The sequence below is a fragment of the Pleuronectes platessa genome, chromosome 4, assembly GCF_947347685.1.
Source record: "Pleuronectes platessa chromosome 4, fPlePla1.1, whole genome shotgun sequence".
NCBI lineage: Eukaryota > Metazoa > Chordata > Actinopteri > Pleuronectiformes > Pleuronectidae > Pleuronectes > Pleuronectes platessa.
The window spans coordinates 13,523,709-13,540,962 of NC_070629.1; the positions used below are offsets into that span (position 1 = coordinate 13,523,709).

The following is a 17,254-nucleotide window of genomic DNA, read 5'->3' on the forward strand; positions in this document are numbered from 1 at the left end:
TTTTACCCATGTCTGTTTGTTTATTGGTTGATTTGTATGTTTGTAATTATGATCACACCAAAACAACTGAACAAACCTCCATGAAAGGATGCAGTATGGGTCAGGGAATAACCCATTGCAACATGTTCTAACATTTTCAGTTTTCACATGGAATAATTCATGGATCTTGATTTTTAAAAAGCAGGCATATTTGGAGAACTGGAATTTTGTGCAACTTGGCAGAATTTTCAAGCACTGTTTGGCCTTCGCGGAGCTAGGGATAGAAGAAATTAGAAGAATCCGTTACTAATTAATAATCAAGTAAATGTAGGAGTATTATGAGGCTAGTCGACTTTGATTAAAAATAAATTCAAAGTGCTTCACGTTTAAAAAGGAGGAGTAGAAAAAGAATAGTGGCATGGCAACAAAGATAATAAAAAAGCAGCATACGGTATAGAAACATACCCATCATCTATTTTCACTGCAAATGCCCCCATACCCAACAAACACAATGACAGACACACACATTCACTCACACACTATAAGGGAAACAAGGAAATAAATTAATATTAGGATAAATAAACGTTTTTGTGGTGTTAACTATCTTATCTCATTTCATCTAAGCTTATTTGGAGTATTTTACATATTGTACCACTTCTGGCCACATCCCTTCATTAAGGGCATACACAAATGTGTTTGTCTTTTCTGGACAAATTATTAACTAAAGATAAAAGATCGACCAGCCTGAACACAACTGATGAATTGTTTACAGTCCTGCAGTGTTGTGCTGCTGAAGTGGAGCTCAGGGAGGATGTTAGTTTTAGATGTCAGGCACATCGGTGGGGTCCTCATCTCACCCTGCCCACGGATCTACATCCTGATGCCACGTCAGATGTACCTGCGTCGGTAGGTGCAACCCGGACTGACAGGCTTCTCGGCCAATCAGAAGGCGCCATGGAAATTGGCAGGTTGGCTCTGATTGGATGAGATCACGGGAGGGGGGGTGCGGCAAAGTTTAGAGACGTTCCCAGATACCAGAGTAGCAGCCAAACCGAAGACATGTGTGGTGAGTACAGGACGTATTTACATTCACAGCTTTCACTGGGTGATGTACGATGTTCTCCAATCTAGAGAACAACACGTTGATCATATCTGACCGGCTGCTAGCATCGCCGGCTAAAGGCTAAAGCTGCAAACCAGTTGAAATCAGCTAGGGGTGGCTAACGTGAGTTAGCAAATATGGGCTGCTGTTGCTGTTAGCCATTAACATGTTTCCCCTTTCCTCTCCGCGCTGTCCACTTGTGAGTTGTGATGTAGAGGCTCGAGCAGCGAGTCGACATGACCAAACATCGTAGAAATGCTAACCTGCTTTCCTCCTGCTAACACACCGCGAACGTGGTTTGCGCTGACACTACGACAGAAGCGTAACTTTCCTCCAAACCTCTTACAGCATACTTGATTGAAATAAATCAACTAATCATGAGGTCGCACGTTGTTTAAATAGAGTCGTTGGGGCATTGTGTGTTTAAGCAAAGAGTCTGTGTCCCATCACCGTCACTACAATCAGATCAAACCCACCAGTCACATGACACCGGGCTCTGGTTGATGTGTATTAAATCAAACCAATTTCGTTGTCGAGATGTCCTGTGCCTTCAGCTCATGGTGACGCTGTTTGTGCAGCTCTTCTCCATGTCCAGGTGCCACTCACTCCACCGCCCTCCTTTAGCCGCTGGTCAATGAATGAATGCTCTGTTGGTCCCTCTGGCTCCCTGTGTGCATTGACTCCTCAGTGCTCAGTTCTGTGAAAGGCCTGTTTTCTATGTCTCCTCCCTAGATATTTATTTCGTCCAGCTGGGAATTCCTCATGTGCCACACAGCACACGTCAGACTGACAAACAACTCCAACACAACAATGAAGAAACTCAATGTCACCACAGACCAATAAACATGACACCAAATCATTTTGATCACGTAGTATCACACACACACAGATGTTCAAGTGTTTATTTATCTGAGCTTATTCTCCATAGCCAGTTAGGGAGACACTCCTCAGTGTGTTCTATTAGGTATCGGAGGGGCAATAGATCTTGGTCATTTGCAGATCATTGCTAAAATGTACCAATAAAGTTAGTTAAGTCTTGACAGCCTGTTGCTGCACCAATAGTCTGAGTGTGTTTGGCACAAACACCTTAGTTTGACTGACTAACTGACACAGGTATGATGCAGCTACCAGTGAAACTCAAAGCTATATACTTAGTAAGAAAGCATCTCAGACTAAAGTCAACAGCTTGGTTTGAGTTTGCCTCTGTTGTATCTTTCACACAGTTACTCCTCCCATTTGAATTCCTATTGTGTAACAGCAGATACACTCTATTGTCTCTAAGCAGGTTCTACTACTGGAGACACAACTCTTTTTTTTTTCTTTCTCGTACCATCACCCCACCTGTAGGACAGGTTCCCCTTGCCTTTTCCTAAAATAAGTGTGGGAATTTGATCCTGTAATAGTAGAGATGTACATCACAAAGTAAAAGCTTGTTCAATTGTGTCAGGATGGAATCAGATTATGTTCTTCTTCAGTCACCTCGACATATTGTTGTCATTTTCAGGTCAGAAACTATCATGACATAATCTTAATGATCATAGTGAATTTTTATGGTATTTCAATTCTGTTGTTCACATGTATGACTATGGATACGTTTATAAGAATACTATACAGAATAAATATTATCTCTAGTGATTTTTGATAATGTGGTTAATCGTGTATATTTTTTTTTATCAAACAGTATTCTTATTATTACTGTCACATTAATTTCAGGAATGATACCCAGCCCTCCTTGTATTTGTTTCTTGGATCCAAGTGTACATTAATTTGGTTACATGAAGTGCACATGAATCCAAGCCTACGCCTACAGGACTGCATTAATCTTTGCACGTCAGCTGCAAAACAATGCTGGAATAACAGACAAGTAGATGTAGCAGTTTGACAGATGTGAAGTTAACCTGAACTTTTAAGTGCCTGCCTAGAATTTTAAAGTAGACAGACAGTTTTAAAGATATATTGTCGACAGACCCAAATTCTTATTAAAGAGAACACAGCTTTAATCTGAGTTTATTGTTTTTCTCTCCTCAGGAATCTTTGCCTATCTCAACTACCATGTACCAAGGACTCGCCGTGAGATCCTTGAGATCCTCCTCAAAGGTCTGCGACGTCTGGAGTACAGAGGCTATGACTCAGCGGGTGAGAGCGAAAAACCACAACATTCACATCACCAACAGACTCCTGCTTGTTGATCAGACCGTTTACCTTATCTGTCTCCTCAATGTCTGCCTTAAGATACCACCAAATTACAGACAGTGTCTACTGTGTGTCCAATTCAATGTTAAAGCAGCATATGATTCGACCTTCATCAGTTACACTTAATGTTTATTTGTTCATTTGAAATTGTGAGGAACTCAAAGCAAGACAATGTCTGCTGGAATTTTTCAGCCATTATCCCGAGGCTGGGTAAGACTTGTTGCACCATCAATGGAACTAATTTACTGTGTGTTAAGTTCATTTGAATTCCAACACCATCCTACAGTTTTTGGCAAACATTCATTGAATGTAGCAACTCGATAAGCTGGAGCTCAGCCATATCTGCACCAACCCGTTGATACTGAAGGACTTTTGATCCCTGTAATTCTCATGCTCTCCTAATTTTGTTTTTCTGTTAGGTGTGGGGATTGATGGGGGCAACGGCAAGGACGGAAGTACCCAATCTATCCAAATCATCAAGCAACGTGGAAAAGTGAAGGCTCTCGATGATGAGATCCACAGTAAGCTTAGAGGAGGAGAATCAGTTTTTAAAAACTGAAGCCTTGATTTGTCATCCTGTATGTGACCGAACCATTAAGATACTAATCCTTGTCCATGTTGTGTTTGTTTGACTTTTAGAGCAGCAGGACATGGACCTAGATATGGAGTTTGATGTTCACGTCGGCATCGCTCACACCCGCTGGGCCACCCATGGTGCGCCAAGCCCCGTCAACAGCCATCCACATAGATCTGACAAGACCAACGGTCAGTTGAGTTAAAGATCGAAAGATGTTTCACCTCACACAGCTAAATGTTTTACCTCGCATTTCGTAACAGCTCAGTCTCTTTTTATTCACCTGGGTGCAGGTATCATATCTTAAAAATGATTCTGATCTCTTTGTTGTATAGAGTTCATTGTCATTCACAACGGAATCATCACCAACTACAAAGACCTAAGGAAATTCCTGGTGATCCAATATCTTTCAAAAACTCATATAGAAATCGTTTAATCACTCTGAAGGTTAGGGTTAGACTGACTCTCTAACTCGATCTCCACAGGAGAGCAAAGGCTATGAGTTTGAGTCAGAGACTGACACGGAGTCCATCGCCAAACTGGTGAAGTACATGTATGACAACCGCGAGAATGACGACCTCAGTTTTTCCGTACTGGTGGAACGGGTGATCCAGCAGCTGGTAAGGACCTGCTCGTGCACTCCACCTCTCCTTCTAAGATCAGCAGATAAAAGTCTGATGTGTTATTTCTTCCACCTGACAGGAGGGAGCTTTTGCCCTGGTCTTCAAGAGTGTCCACTACCCCGGAGAGGCAATTGGCACAAGGTAGGCCACCGCTTGTGCTGTCAAACTATTAAACTGTTATAGTTATTATTAAAGTATAGTTGGATCATTTAAATGTTACTTTGCAGGAGGGGAAGTCCTCTGCTGATGGGAGTGCGGAGTGATCACAAGCTCTCCACTGATCATATTCCTGTGCTCTACCGCTCCTGTAAGTTCTTTGTTTTGTGAATGTTATGAATTTTCCACATTCGATTGCGCAGGCATGACTGAGGCCCATTTTTATTTATTTTTTCTCAGCTGCTAAAGAAAAGAAGAGCTGCGGTGCTATACCTAGGTCCGACCAGGACACCTGCTTGTTCCCTGTGGACGAGAAAGCTGTGGAGTACTACTTTGCTTCAGATGCAAGGTCAGCAGAAACCAGTTTTTGTATCCACCTTACAGCTTCACATCCTTTTGAAACCTGCATTGATCAAATGTCTAATGTGGTTGTTCGTCTGTTTCTCTTGTCATGACAGCGCAGTGATCGAGCACACAAATCGGGTGATCTTCCTGGAGGATGACGATGTGGCTGCCGTGATGGAGGGCCGGCTGTCCATCCACAGGATCAAGCGCAGGGCTGGAGACTACCCATCCCGGGCCATCGAGTCCCTGCAGATGGAGCTGCAGCAGATCATGAAGGGTGAGTTGAGGGTCCGACTTCATTGTGTTCACATTTTCTCATGATCATAAATTACTCAAAGCCACATTTGAAGATAAATCTGTTGAACTCTTCCTTGTAATTTGGCCCTGTATCCTTGTAATTATTGTCCTGTTATTATTGTCTAATTGGTTTCCACTTGTTAAACATCTAAAAAGGAGATTGACTCCTTTCATATTTCAAGTTGACCTGCTTGCCTTTGTGTTTTGACTGCGAGCCTTAAAGACTGGACAAGTGGATCTGTCTTGTCTCACCAACCGTTTGGATGAGCAATCACTAAGTCAAAATAGTAAAATAAAATAAAAATAAAAGCCAAACAAAACATCCCAGAGCCTAAGGTAATGTCATCATACAGTTTTCGTCAGATCAAAAATATTTAATTTGCCATCACAAATTACAGAAACAAACAGGGAACCCTCATATGTGAGAAGCTGCAATCTGCTTGACAAAAAGAACCGAAATGATTTATCAATTATATATCTGCTGATCTTCAGAGCACCCTGAAAACATAAAGTCAGCACCTCCAGTGTCTTCCAATGTGCCATGCTACAGAGTCGACCCAATGAAAAATGTGTCACTGCCGCAATAACTTATTTATTTTCAGCCTGTGATTATTATTCTTTATTGTCTTCTCCTCTACTGACCGTTCCTCAGTCATCCAGCAGAGGGCAGAAGTAAACTGAAGCTGGCTGCTCTTGACATTCCTTTGTGTCCCTGTCATTACTCAGCCTCTCTGCTCTGCCTCAGTTCCTGGAGACTTTCTGCTGAATTACATAATTCCCTCGACCCATATTACTCTGAGGCAGGCAGAATAAAAACCTCATATGTCACTGTCAGTCTATAATTGATTGCAAAACAGTGTCTCCCTGATGTTTCATGTTTGTCTTTTCTTTGTGTAATGGATGACTTAAAGCTGTGGCTCAGAATCTTTAGTAACTCCCTGCATTTCCAGGGATTTCTTATTATCATAAAAAAAATGTTTTGATCAAGCATGAAACTTGGATTTTAAGGAGGTTAAATGAGATACTTTTTTTTGTACAATTTTGGAAAAGTTCACCTGATTTCTGATCCTCTCACCACAGGCAACTACAGCTCCTTCATGCAGAAGGAGATATTTGAGCAGCCAGAGTCTGTGGTCAACACCATGAGAGGGAGAGTTAACTTCGATGAAAACACAGGTCAGAGAGATGTCTGATTGGTGCATTTATAGGTGCCGTTTCATCAATGTTCCACTGAGAGAACTATTTTTCACTCTGTCCTAACTCTCTACAGATTTAACTTTACTACTGCAAATTCCAACATTTGAATAACCTCTAAAGTATAAACAGTCACTCTTTTCTGCTGGCCTACTTTCTTCATGAATGTCACTCAAACATTTGCTCAGATGTGTTTATTTCAGGATTTGTGAAAAGGACAGCACACGAAAGCCCAGCTCATTTATTTAAGCTGTCATAATGATTTGTAGTTTTAAAACCAGAATGACCTAAAGTTCACTGTATTTTTCACCCTCAGTGTGTATGATTGTTTTTTCAGTGACATGCATGTAGAAGAACATACACCCTGTCAGTGATTCTCTCTGCATTCGGGTGGCCTTTTTTAAATGAGATGGAAAATGTTGGAGCACAATGATGGATTAGCGGTTTTGGTTTGCTTTCCAGTGACACTTGGTGGACTGAAGGACCACATCAAAGAGATCCAGAGGTGTCGGCGACTTATACTTATTGCCTGCGGCACCAGCTACCATGCTGGAGTAGCGGTGAGTAGCCACTTGCCAAATGCTGTCCCCCTTTGGTGTAAATGCACACCTTTTGAATCTTTCTGTTTTGCTATCCGCGTAAGACAATAATGAAATGTGATGTCTGTGCTGTGGACACAGGTGTGTGAAGTTTATGGGTTGGCACATGTGCTCGACAGGTTTGTTTTGCTGAACAGTCCTTTGTTACTTTCTCAGACCCGTCAGATCCTTGAGGAGCTAACCGAGCTGCCCGTCATGATTGAGCTGGCCAGTGACTTCTTGGATAGGAACACACCTGTGTTCCGAGATGATGTCTGCTTTTTTATCAGCCAGTCAGGTGAGGAGGATTGTGCCATCTGCACTTGATGAAGGTATCTTCCAGTTTCCATTTAGAGGAGCCGTTTGATGTTCAGTGACCTGTTACGTCTCAGTTCTGCAGTACAGTTGAGTTTTCTCCACCTTAACACTCAGCTGTAGCTTCGGGAATGTGCGCTGGTTGTGGCGTTCTAATTTTTTACATGAGGAATGTCTGTGGTTCGCCTTGTGGTTTTTCTGTGAACCTGTTTCAGATCAGAGTCCTGGATTGTTAAATAGCAATTTCCGAACTAACTAATAAATCAGCATAATTTTGTTGTTAGAGCTGTTGCGTTGCATAAACTGTTGTGTTTTCCTGTTCCTTCCAGGGGAGACTGCTGACAGCCTCATGGCCCTGCGCTACTGTAAGGAGAGAGGGGCTCTGACCGTTGGTGTCACCAACACAGTGGGCAGCTCCATATCCAGGGAGAGCGACTGTGGAGTCCACATCAACGCTGGGCCTGAGATCGGAGTAGCGAGCACCAAGGTGAGCCGTGACAACTGCGGCTCTGGTTGACTATCATGAGGATATGGATATAAAAAAAAAAAACTCATGGTTTTAGAACAGCCTACATTTATCACACATTTTCTCTTAGATCCCCCTCCTTGACTGCAACCGTAAACACTTAGTCAAAACTCTCGTCAGATCCTTGACAGTGGTAGTAGCTGTTGGGTTTATCTATAATATTGGAAGGTCTCTGCCTTAAGAAGACAAGTGCCTTCATATATGCAATATTGTTAAGTTAAAAACTAATACATCTGTTTTTTATCATCACATTTATCTCTTTTTAAAAGAATTCAATGTTTTAAAGGACTCTTCACATGTTTGTTGCATCATCTCCTAGCTGAACACACCCTCTGACACTGAATATAAACCCATCTGAAAAGTTCATTGGGAATCCGGACTCACCAGACTCGCCTTTGCGAGTTGACATTTTCCTGCACTCTTATTCCTCAGGGAGCTAAAGAAGACTGACTCCATGTAAAGTTAGGATTCTTATTTTTCCTTTTCTCCCAAACCAAAAGCATTTGCCAGTTTAGACTTGGAGGAAGAGCAGAGAAGTCGTGGAGCTCGGCCCCAGTTAGTGAGCATAGAAGAGAGAGTGGAGCAGGTTCCCCCTGGCTAAGCCTTTGGGCTTGGCTCACTGACTCTTGCTCTGCTCCAAAGCCTCGAAGCATGCCGCCATCGTTGTCTGCTTGGCTGGCTGGGCCACACACACACACACACACACACGCACTGCTTAAATGCTGCACTGCCTTGGTCTTAAGCTCACTGGTCAATATGTATCTCACTTAGCTGCTAAAGAACTACGAACTTGGCTTCTATTTAATATTTCTTACAATTATCTTCTTTAGTTAATTTGCAAAAGAGAAAGAGCTCATAGAAAAAAGAAGAGCCTTTTCTGTTTCGTTTTGTCGAATGCAAGATTTATGGAATATTTGACATTTGAGAAGAAAGACTTTGATGCTGTCAAAAGTCAAATCCTGCTGGCTCATCAACTGACAGTAAATATAAGAAGGTTGCCTGTTTAATTTACGTTCACGCGTCCTTTGGGAATTTACAGGGTTAAGTTTGATTTCTAGTTGACAGAGGTTTTGGGTTGAGGGAGGATTGTTAATATTTCAGCTGAATGTAAGTGTGGTTTACATTGAGGGGCAACAGCTGGTATGTCCTGCATGAGATAAAAATGATCACAGAAAAATATGTTGGCCCCTTTAGAGCTGACAGCCCTCAATGTCACAATTCAGAGAGACTGCAGAGTTAGGGTGCTGTCAGGTGAGGAAAAGAAATCAGTGTAAAGGTTTTACAGCTATTTTCTTGGACGCAGAAACTGGCATTTCTGAGTCAAGAGGGTCCCGTGAAAGGACTTGGCTCCAGTTGAACCCTGATTAAATCTCCCAAATGGGCATGGAAGGCCTCCAAACATGCAGGGAAGTGGAGGATAAGAGAGAGGGGTGATGACGACAGGCATCGAAGCTCAGATGTGCTGAAGTTGTGAGCAGTGACATTTCCAGAATGATTACAAAGAGCGAGTGTGTGGGTGAACCAAGTTTCCAGCATGAGCAAAACTAGCTTGACTGTATTTTAATGCTGCATTGCGTGTGCTTAAATCTTCCTCTCCTGCCATTTCTGATCTGGTGCAGATTATTAGCTGGACACTAAGTTCACTATCAAAACAAGGAGACAGGAAGCACAGGGCTCTACACACTGTTGGATGAGGCTAAAGTTAGGATCAGGTTGCTGCTCTGGTTCCAGTATTGTTGCAAAAACGGAAAACTACTTAACCTTTAGAGATCTGGTCACCACAAGCAATCTTGCAATGTTAAATATTATAATAAGTGACGGTTTCTATGTGTGTGCATGCATCATCATACAACAGTTTTTTTTTGTAAGTTGGTCATTTTCAAAAGTTGGCTCAAACTGCACACCCATAGCTCTTTAATATGATGACATAATACCACATATACTTCTCTCCTGACTTTTTTTTCTCTTTTTTTTCTGCAGGCCTACACCAGTCAGTTTGTGGCCCTCATCATGTTTGCCCTGCTGATGTGCGATGACAGGATTTCAGTGCAGCCCAGACGACGTGAGATAATCCAGGCTCTGAAAGCTCTTCCAGGTAAATCAAGCCACGGGAGAGTTCTGCCTCAGCCAGGGAAATCCTGGCCACATGTGAGATTAAAACGTATAGGGATGGGAAACTATCTCTTGCAGCAAAGATCAAGCACAACCCAAAGCCTGCTTCGTTTTAGTTGTTTGTCCAAACAACTAAAACACAGGAAGCTAAATGATGAGAGAGCGATCAAAAAGAAAAATAGGAAGAGGGAAGAATAGTTGTTGGCTGCGAGCTGTCGCCTGCTGCTCTGGATCTAAAGCATTTGATTGCATGAGTCTAATGGTAAACTAATGAGGAATGTCTGCTGCTCCCTGATCAACATTATGAGCTTGTCCAGTCCAGGTTCTTGCACCAAAGTTTACTCATAAAAACTGAGTCATAATTGCTATTCTGCCCATATTAGATCAGATTAAAGAGGTCCTCGCGTTGGATGATGAGATCCAGAAGTTGGCCGTGGAGTTGTATCAGCAGAAGAGTGTCCTGATCATGGGCCGAGGCTACCATTACGCTACCTGCCTGGAAGGAGCACTGGTGAGGAAATGCAGACTGTTTCATCTTTCTATTGTCTCTTATGTGAGAACTATTAAAACTGCTCTATTTTATACACCAGTGGTCTCCAGCAGTATTTATACAGGTAATCTTAGATTGAAAGATTTCTCTAAAAACCCCAAAGGTCGAATTACTGTTGCGTGTACATTTTATATATGATTGTATCTGATTCTACATCTCATTCCTTAGAGAAATACAGAGTCTTGATTTGGACTGATGGTTTCTTATCATTTTATTTAATAAAAAAAATAGCCTATGATGTATACGATACACAATTCAATATTCCTTAACCTGTAAGTGTTTTGTATCCCATATAGAAAATCAAGGAGATCACATACATGCATTCAGAGGGGATCCTCGCTGGAGAGCTCAAACACGGCCCCCTGGCCCTGGTGGATAAACTCATGCCAGTCATCATGATCATCATGAGAGACCACACTTACACCAAATGTCAAAACGCCCTGCAGCAAGTCGTTGCCCGTCAGGTGAGACACACACATAAACACACACGCATACACACGCATATATTTCCCCCCAAAAGTTATGATAAATTTGATATATCCAGTTGTTGTAGTAACTGACTTAGTCATTTCCTTTTGACTTTTGTTTTATTGCTGAGAAACGGAACAAAATCAGTTCAAACACATGAACACTGGGTGACCACAACAGTCATTGCATGTTAGGGTAATTTACATAGTCCTCTCTGTGCCACACCTCTGATCCTTCGCCCTTAAATACGAGGGAGTGGTTGGTTCGGTGTGACATCACTCCTGTCAGTAATGTGCAGCAGATGTGGATTTAAGAGGTGTGAAATTTGACCGAGATGGGTGGAAAGAAATTGTTTTCTTTCTGAAAGACTTATTTTATTTAAAAAAAAAAAAAAAAATCCCTACAGGGCCGTCCTATTGTGATCTGTGACAAAGATGATTACGAGACCATCAAGAACTCCAGCCGCACCATCAACGTGCCTCACTGTGTGGACTGCCTGCAGGGCATCTTGAGCGTCATACCTCTGCAGCTGCTGTCCTTCCACCTGGCTGTGCTCCGAGGTTTTGACGTAAGTACCGTCCCCTCAGGCTCACTGGTAACTGATGATGATCTCAAGTGATTTGCCTCTTAAGACTCCCTTTCTCAGAATTCATGCCAGAAAAAAGCAATAGGATTTGAAGTTTCTTCAGTCTTCACCTGCAGACTATTCTAACTAAAACTTTCATAAACACCAATGTGTCATTGTTTACTGTAGAGAAGAGTTTTCACATGTTTATTGGGAGATGTGATTTTACACCCACAGTAAAATTGTAAGCTCAGTGCCCTTAATTATCTGGCAGCAGCAAACGTCTGGACTGCTTTACAGGTGAAGTACTCAACCAGAACTTTAACAGATTTATCATTTTTTTAGACTAAGCACAGATGCATAGATCTATTGGTTAATTTTAGGATAATGATAAAAGACAATATAGGGCCGCTCACGGTTTAAACAGGGTTGAACTTTCTGTCTAGCCTGGAAACCAAATCAATCAATGAGCTCATATCCCTTGGCTGTTGTATTCTGACTCATTTCCATCCATTAATTCGTCTGGCCAATTCCAACTTATCGATCTTAAACGGGGTTGGTTTGATAGAGAAAGTGACTGAGGAGTACCCAATAGAAAGCACCACTTAAGCATTTTCTTTAACAACCAAAAAGGCTACCTCCGGTTTGGAGAGAATTAAGTAGACAGAATATAAACTGACATTTTTCTGCAATTTCTCAATTTGTTCATATTTGCTGAAATCATATATGATTGGAGCTCCAGACCCATTCGAAAAAGTGAAAAGGTCTAGCAATGCCAGACTGCTGTCTGTTGCAGCTTTGTAAACTTCACTGGCTTTTCTTTTTTTGCAGAATTTGGTATAAAAATAAAGCCAGTGTTGATGCAGCTTTTGCAGCAGTTCACTTCAGAGGGACATCCTGAGGGTGAAGCCCAGTTAGATCTTGTTTTTATGTCGATGAGTCGTCACATTAATGCCAAGCTGCGCTGCTGCTCTGACACAGAAGCAAACATTTATATGATCACAGACTTTTCAACACTCTCCAGGTTTTATAAAGTTTATCCAAGTGTCTGGACAAAGATTTGAGAACCATAAAAGCTGTATCACCCGGTCGCACATTACTGTTTTTGTTAGAGTTTGAATGTAACATTTACTCAACAGCAGAAGACCTATATAATGTGTTATCCTCTTTACTAGGATCATTTAGTAAATATTATTGAGATAAATAAAAAGAATAAATGGCACTTAAAGATTTTTTCCAAAGCACAGTTAAAACTAAGTCATGTAAAAAGGAAATAAAGATATAAATTAAAAACAAAGAGAATATTACCAACAGCAACAGTAAACAACCAGGGACGAAATGCAGAAATATGGAAATTACAACAGATAAAGATCAGTGAATAAACATTTGTCTGAAGCCTGGATTTAAAAACCGAGATGGAGAAAGCATCTCTATTTTCCAACACGGACTGGTTCATAATCATGTAGCAGCAGCTGCAAAAGTTCTGTCAGCTTTTAGTTTTATTCCTCGAGCAACACAGTGAATACGGTCTTTGATATTAAAAGCTTTAGACAATTAGCAGTTTCTATAATTGGATTTTAAAATGAATGGAAAGCAACAAGGCTTGGGGTGATGTGCTCACATGTTCACTTCTTCTATTTAAATCTAGGTGGACTGTCCAAGAAACCTGGCCAAGTCAGTGACAGTAGAGTGAAGTGCACCATTCATCACGTCACGACAGAAGCCTGGCAGACACGTACTCAGTGGAACGTACGGTGGGGGAGCGTGTGTTTGCAGGAACCAGGAGAAGAAAATGTCCCATTTATGTGTCTCATGTCAGGGCTCTTTTTAAACCATAGGTTTTTTTTCTCAACAGCTGTGCATCTTCACTGTTCAGACTATCTATATCTCAATGTCTGTACTCTCTTTATATGTCATGTTATTGTTAGAGAAGTGGTCTTGTGTCCAGGATCTGGGCTGGCACTGGTGTATCTTCATCACTTTTACTGGGGTTGGGAGTCTGTAGTGACACTGACTGACTCAACATTTGATTAGGCGCTCTGTGTGTATTTGTCCTGATTGGCCTCTCGGGGAGCTGCTGTTAAAAAAGCTGGTTACTGACGTAAAGTTAGGTTGTTAAAAACCATTTTTACTGGTTCTCCTTTCATTAGTGCAATGTGTTACTCCACAGATGAAGTAAACAACAGTCTTAAATCATTCCAAGCCACAGGTCATACATTTTTCATAATTACAGCGTAGTTTGCCTGTTTTGACTTGGTCTTTCCTCTGAGTTTGCACAATTAACTGTCGGGGGAGCATCATAAGCTGGATCACAGGGAAGTTAATGAATACACTATTGTGTAGAAAGCTTCTTGGATAGGTTACAAATACTTACCATGCACTGTTTCTACCTTTTAGTACGTTATACTCACAGCTTGGATACTGTAAAAAAAACTCTCTGTGCACTGCTGAGTTTGATTCATACAGACCTTATCACCCACTTCTGAAGTAATTGCAGTGAGATGAAGTAGAAGTTGCACCTCGATGCCAGCCCACACCCCCCCATCACTGCTGAAATATGGGACCATCTGTAGCTATTGCTTGATTCTTTTTGGTATATTTCATTTTCATAAAAAAAAAAAAAGCTATAATTTTATATGATTGAAATTACTCTTTGATTTGAAATGTGAATTCTATTGTCTTTATGAAATGTCCTGTCAAACCAAAAAGCTGTACAGTGGCTTTGGCAGTTGTAAACCAAAACATATATATATTTCATATGTTCATCTTATTTTTGTGTTTGTAGCCAAACATGTACTTACACTGATAGATTGGTGTGAAGATATTTGGAGACCCAATCGTGCATATATGCAGTTACACAGCTGTACTGTGGAAGCTTATGTAGATGTCAGATGCGAGTTGAGTGTGTGAGCGTGTGCGTGTTCCTTAATGTTTTTGCAGAAGCCAGGGAAAAAGTGATGCATGTACACACACACGCACACACACACATTTGTTTATAATGAAGAAATGGGAACTAGATATTTACCTTGCTTTTGCAATCAAGCCTTAACTTGGACTTTTTCCAGTTTCTTTCCTTTGACATTGAGCTTTTCATGAGCCAGTAGAGAAAGGGTTTGAAAGCTGGAAAATGTTGTTACAGAATTTGATTTGACTGGAGACATTGATAACAAGGATTCCGCACTGAATCCTCACAATCCATTGTGTTACTGAGGGAGTAGGGCACTATTTATTAGTGGAACTGATGCAATAAAGTGTCAAATACTTCATGTTCTTGTGTGTCTGAGGTCATTTGATGAGAAGACAAACCCACACATCCTGATCCACAATCTGCCTCCAAATTCTAGAATCGACTGTCTGTATATTAAACACATCTTGAGAACTGTTCAGCTTCAAATCTGTCACGTGGGTTGTTAAGGGCCCAAGGAAGTGTATTGTTGAATCTGGTGCGATTGTTAACAGTGCTTTGCAGTGGCAGCAGAACGGCATGCAGGCAGTCTGCAGAGTTGACCATGTCTCATTTTATGTCCTTGCGGCCCAAGAGCCAAAACTGGGGCTTCAGCAATATCTGGTTCACCACTTAATGTTTATTATTTTGACTTTTTTTACCATATCGAACTGACCTAGACATTCACAGGGGTCGCACGTGCTGATCTCCTTTATGGCAACGACATTCTTACATTTAACTATTTTAATTTCTTGTTAGTTTTATTGATGTAAAGCTTTATATGAGCTGACTTATACAGAGCTTTTCCTTTGAAAAGTTGTGAACCTGGGTCTGAAGATTGTGTCAGTTACTTGACAGACCTCTTAAGAGCAATTTAATCAACCAATTAATGTAATTTCAGACTTAACTGTATGACTCCTTTGCTGTTAAGCAGACTTGCATTGTCTTTAGTCTACTATCCCAATGTAATACCAAGTAGTTGGTCTCACAATTAGTGTTCTCTTATCTTACTAAAGACATCAATATTTCGTTCCTGTTACAACGCACAAGACAAAACTGTCTTGATGCAAAAAGTGCATTAAGGCAATAAATGATTCCCTTGGCAGGAGGTTTGCTCTAGCATCAAATAAAGGAACTGTGGAGAAATCTGGTGGAGTCACAGGGATTAACTCTCCGAAATGAATTCCACTGTATCAGGGAAATGCACAGTTGATATGTTTTCTACCACTGGACTGGATCTGATGGTCAGGCTGCTGAAGATGTGTCTGACGTTTGCACACACAAGCAAAAACTAACCTTATAGTTGTTCTAAACATGGAAGCATTTATAATTCAATTGATAACAAGTTATATAACTTTTAATTGTAATATATTGATACCCTTTTCTGTTTTCCCTAAGAAATCAGGTCTAACATTCCTAGATGACAATATTGTGACTAACCTGTTTGACATATTGCCTCTCAGCTGCAGAGTGTGTGAATACCAAACGATTGATATAAAGCACTCCGTGGTCAGGCAGAAACAAGCCCCTGGTGTCAGGAAGGAAAGGAAAACAAACGGTTAAAGAAAAAAACAAGAATATGCATTAAAGAGAATGACAACATTTTAGAAACTTGTATTTTGTCTACAAACTATAATAAGCAACAGGTAAAATCCAATAAAAAACCATTCATCATGTGAATAGCGCATCTGAACAGAAGAAGACAGTATGAAACCTGACTGCAACATGAAGGAAAAGGATCTTGCTTCAAGGTTTTTTTGCAACCTTTTAGATTAAAGTTTAAAATAGCAGGAAGGAGAATGGAGACGTTTACTTACCCAAACCTCTGTGTCCCTGTGCAGAGGAGCAATCGTTGAAACAGCCATTTGAATAAGCCTGCGATAGTAAGTAGACTGAAGATACAACTGTTTGGAATAATACTTTACAACCTTCACACACTCAGATGTGTCTTTACACTGATAGAGGTCTCACATGTGTTCATTAACAACATTCAGAATTATAACGCATGTGTACATGAGGCAGTGCACCTGAGGAGCAGAGGAGTGATATGTCTTCTACCATCACTCTCCAGGTAAACTGAAACCAGACACCTGGCTGTTACCATGACACTGCTGCAGAAAAGCAAAGGTTGATGGGAGTTTCAGAGGATTCGGGAGGCCCAGCCGCAAGCAGTCAGTCTTAGCTCAGGTACAATGTTTCTTCCTTGTGCTTTCTAGGAAGCGTTTTTCCTCTGTGTAGGAAAGGAGTCCTCCGTTGGAATATCTTCCTCATGTCACTCGTGCCTCGCCTCTGTGGTGTTGAAGAGAGTGAGGTGGCAAGTAAAAGTATCAGGATTGAAATATTGATGGGGCGACAGGTGTGATCCTAAACGCTGGCAGGTCTTTGGCCTTCTGATCGATGCATGACACGGCGAGGGGCTGCCAGCACGGGCCGCCACAGGCTGAACCACGGACCTCAGCACTGGTGAGTCGCAGGATGGACACACTCTCTCTCTCTCTCTCTCTCTCTCTCTCTCTCTCTCTCTCTCTCTCTCTCTCTCTCTGTCTGCAGTTTATTTTCCTTTCCTTCAACTAATTTCTCTTTCTGTAAATCCATAACAAGAATCATATCTTTGACACAACTAGTTTCTACTGGAAGGCCTTTACTAGGACATCTTGGAAAGCAGAATTATTAACTGGAACATTACCGGGCCTTTATTTAAGAGCCTTCCTATACAATTACTGTGTAAAATGC

The 17,254-nt window shown here is 41.3% G+C and overlaps 1 protein-coding gene and 1 long non-coding RNA gene across 3 annotated transcripts; both read left to right on the forward strand.

Moving 5' to 3' along the window:
• Window positions 1-887: 887 nt before the first annotated feature.
• On the forward strand, window positions 888-13,359 carry LOC128438162 (glutamine--fructose-6-phosphate aminotransferase [isomerizing] 1). 2 transcript variants are annotated; one of them, XM_053420601.1, is made up of 20 exons: window positions 888-1,045; window positions 3,110-3,217; window positions 3,694-3,795; window positions 3,914-3,953; window positions 4,002-4,039; window positions 4,184-4,242; window positions 4,334-4,468; window positions 4,551-4,612; window positions 4,699-4,778; window positions 4,868-4,976; window positions 5,086-5,249; window positions 6,350-6,445; window positions 6,926-7,023; window positions 7,219-7,339; window positions 7,686-7,843; window positions 9,863-9,977; window positions 10,378-10,505; window positions 10,841-11,008; window positions 11,419-11,580; window positions 13,226-13,359. In XM_053420601.1, exons 1-20 carry the CDS (start codon window positions 1,039-1,041, stop codon window positions 13,268-13,270), a joined length of 1,995 nt encoding a protein of 664 aa, XP_053276576.1. In that variant the 5' UTR covers window positions 888-1,038; the 3' UTR covers window positions 13,271-13,359. The 2 variants fall into 2 exon arrangements, with proteins under 2 accessions (XP_053276576.1, XP_053276575.1); XM_053420600.1 differs by having other exon boundaries at window positions 889-1,045; window positions 3,914-4,039.
• A 382-nt stretch (window positions 13,360-13,741) lies between these two features.
• Window positions 13,742-17,041, forward strand: LOC128438163 (uncharacterized). Its single transcript, XR_008338298.1, has 3 exons — window positions 13,742-16,272; window positions 16,363-16,404; window positions 16,593-17,041. It is a non-coding gene; the product is annotated as an uncharacterized LOC128438163 (long non-coding RNA).
• The last annotated feature ends 213 nt before the right edge of the window (window positions 17,042-17,254 follow it).

What these genes read in the sequence shown, in the direction of transcription:
- LOC128438162 (XM_053420600.1), top strand. An exon ending in TAGATCTGACAAGACCAACG is followed by an intron (nt 4,040 to 4,183) that starts GTCAGTTGAGTT and finishes TTTGTTGTATAG; the next exon opens with AGTTCATTGTCATTCACAAC. An exon ending in CCTGCCTGGAAGGAGCACTG is followed by an intron (nt 10,506 to 10,840) that starts GTGAGGAAATGC and finishes TATCCCATATAG; the next exon opens with AAAATCAAGGAGATCACATA.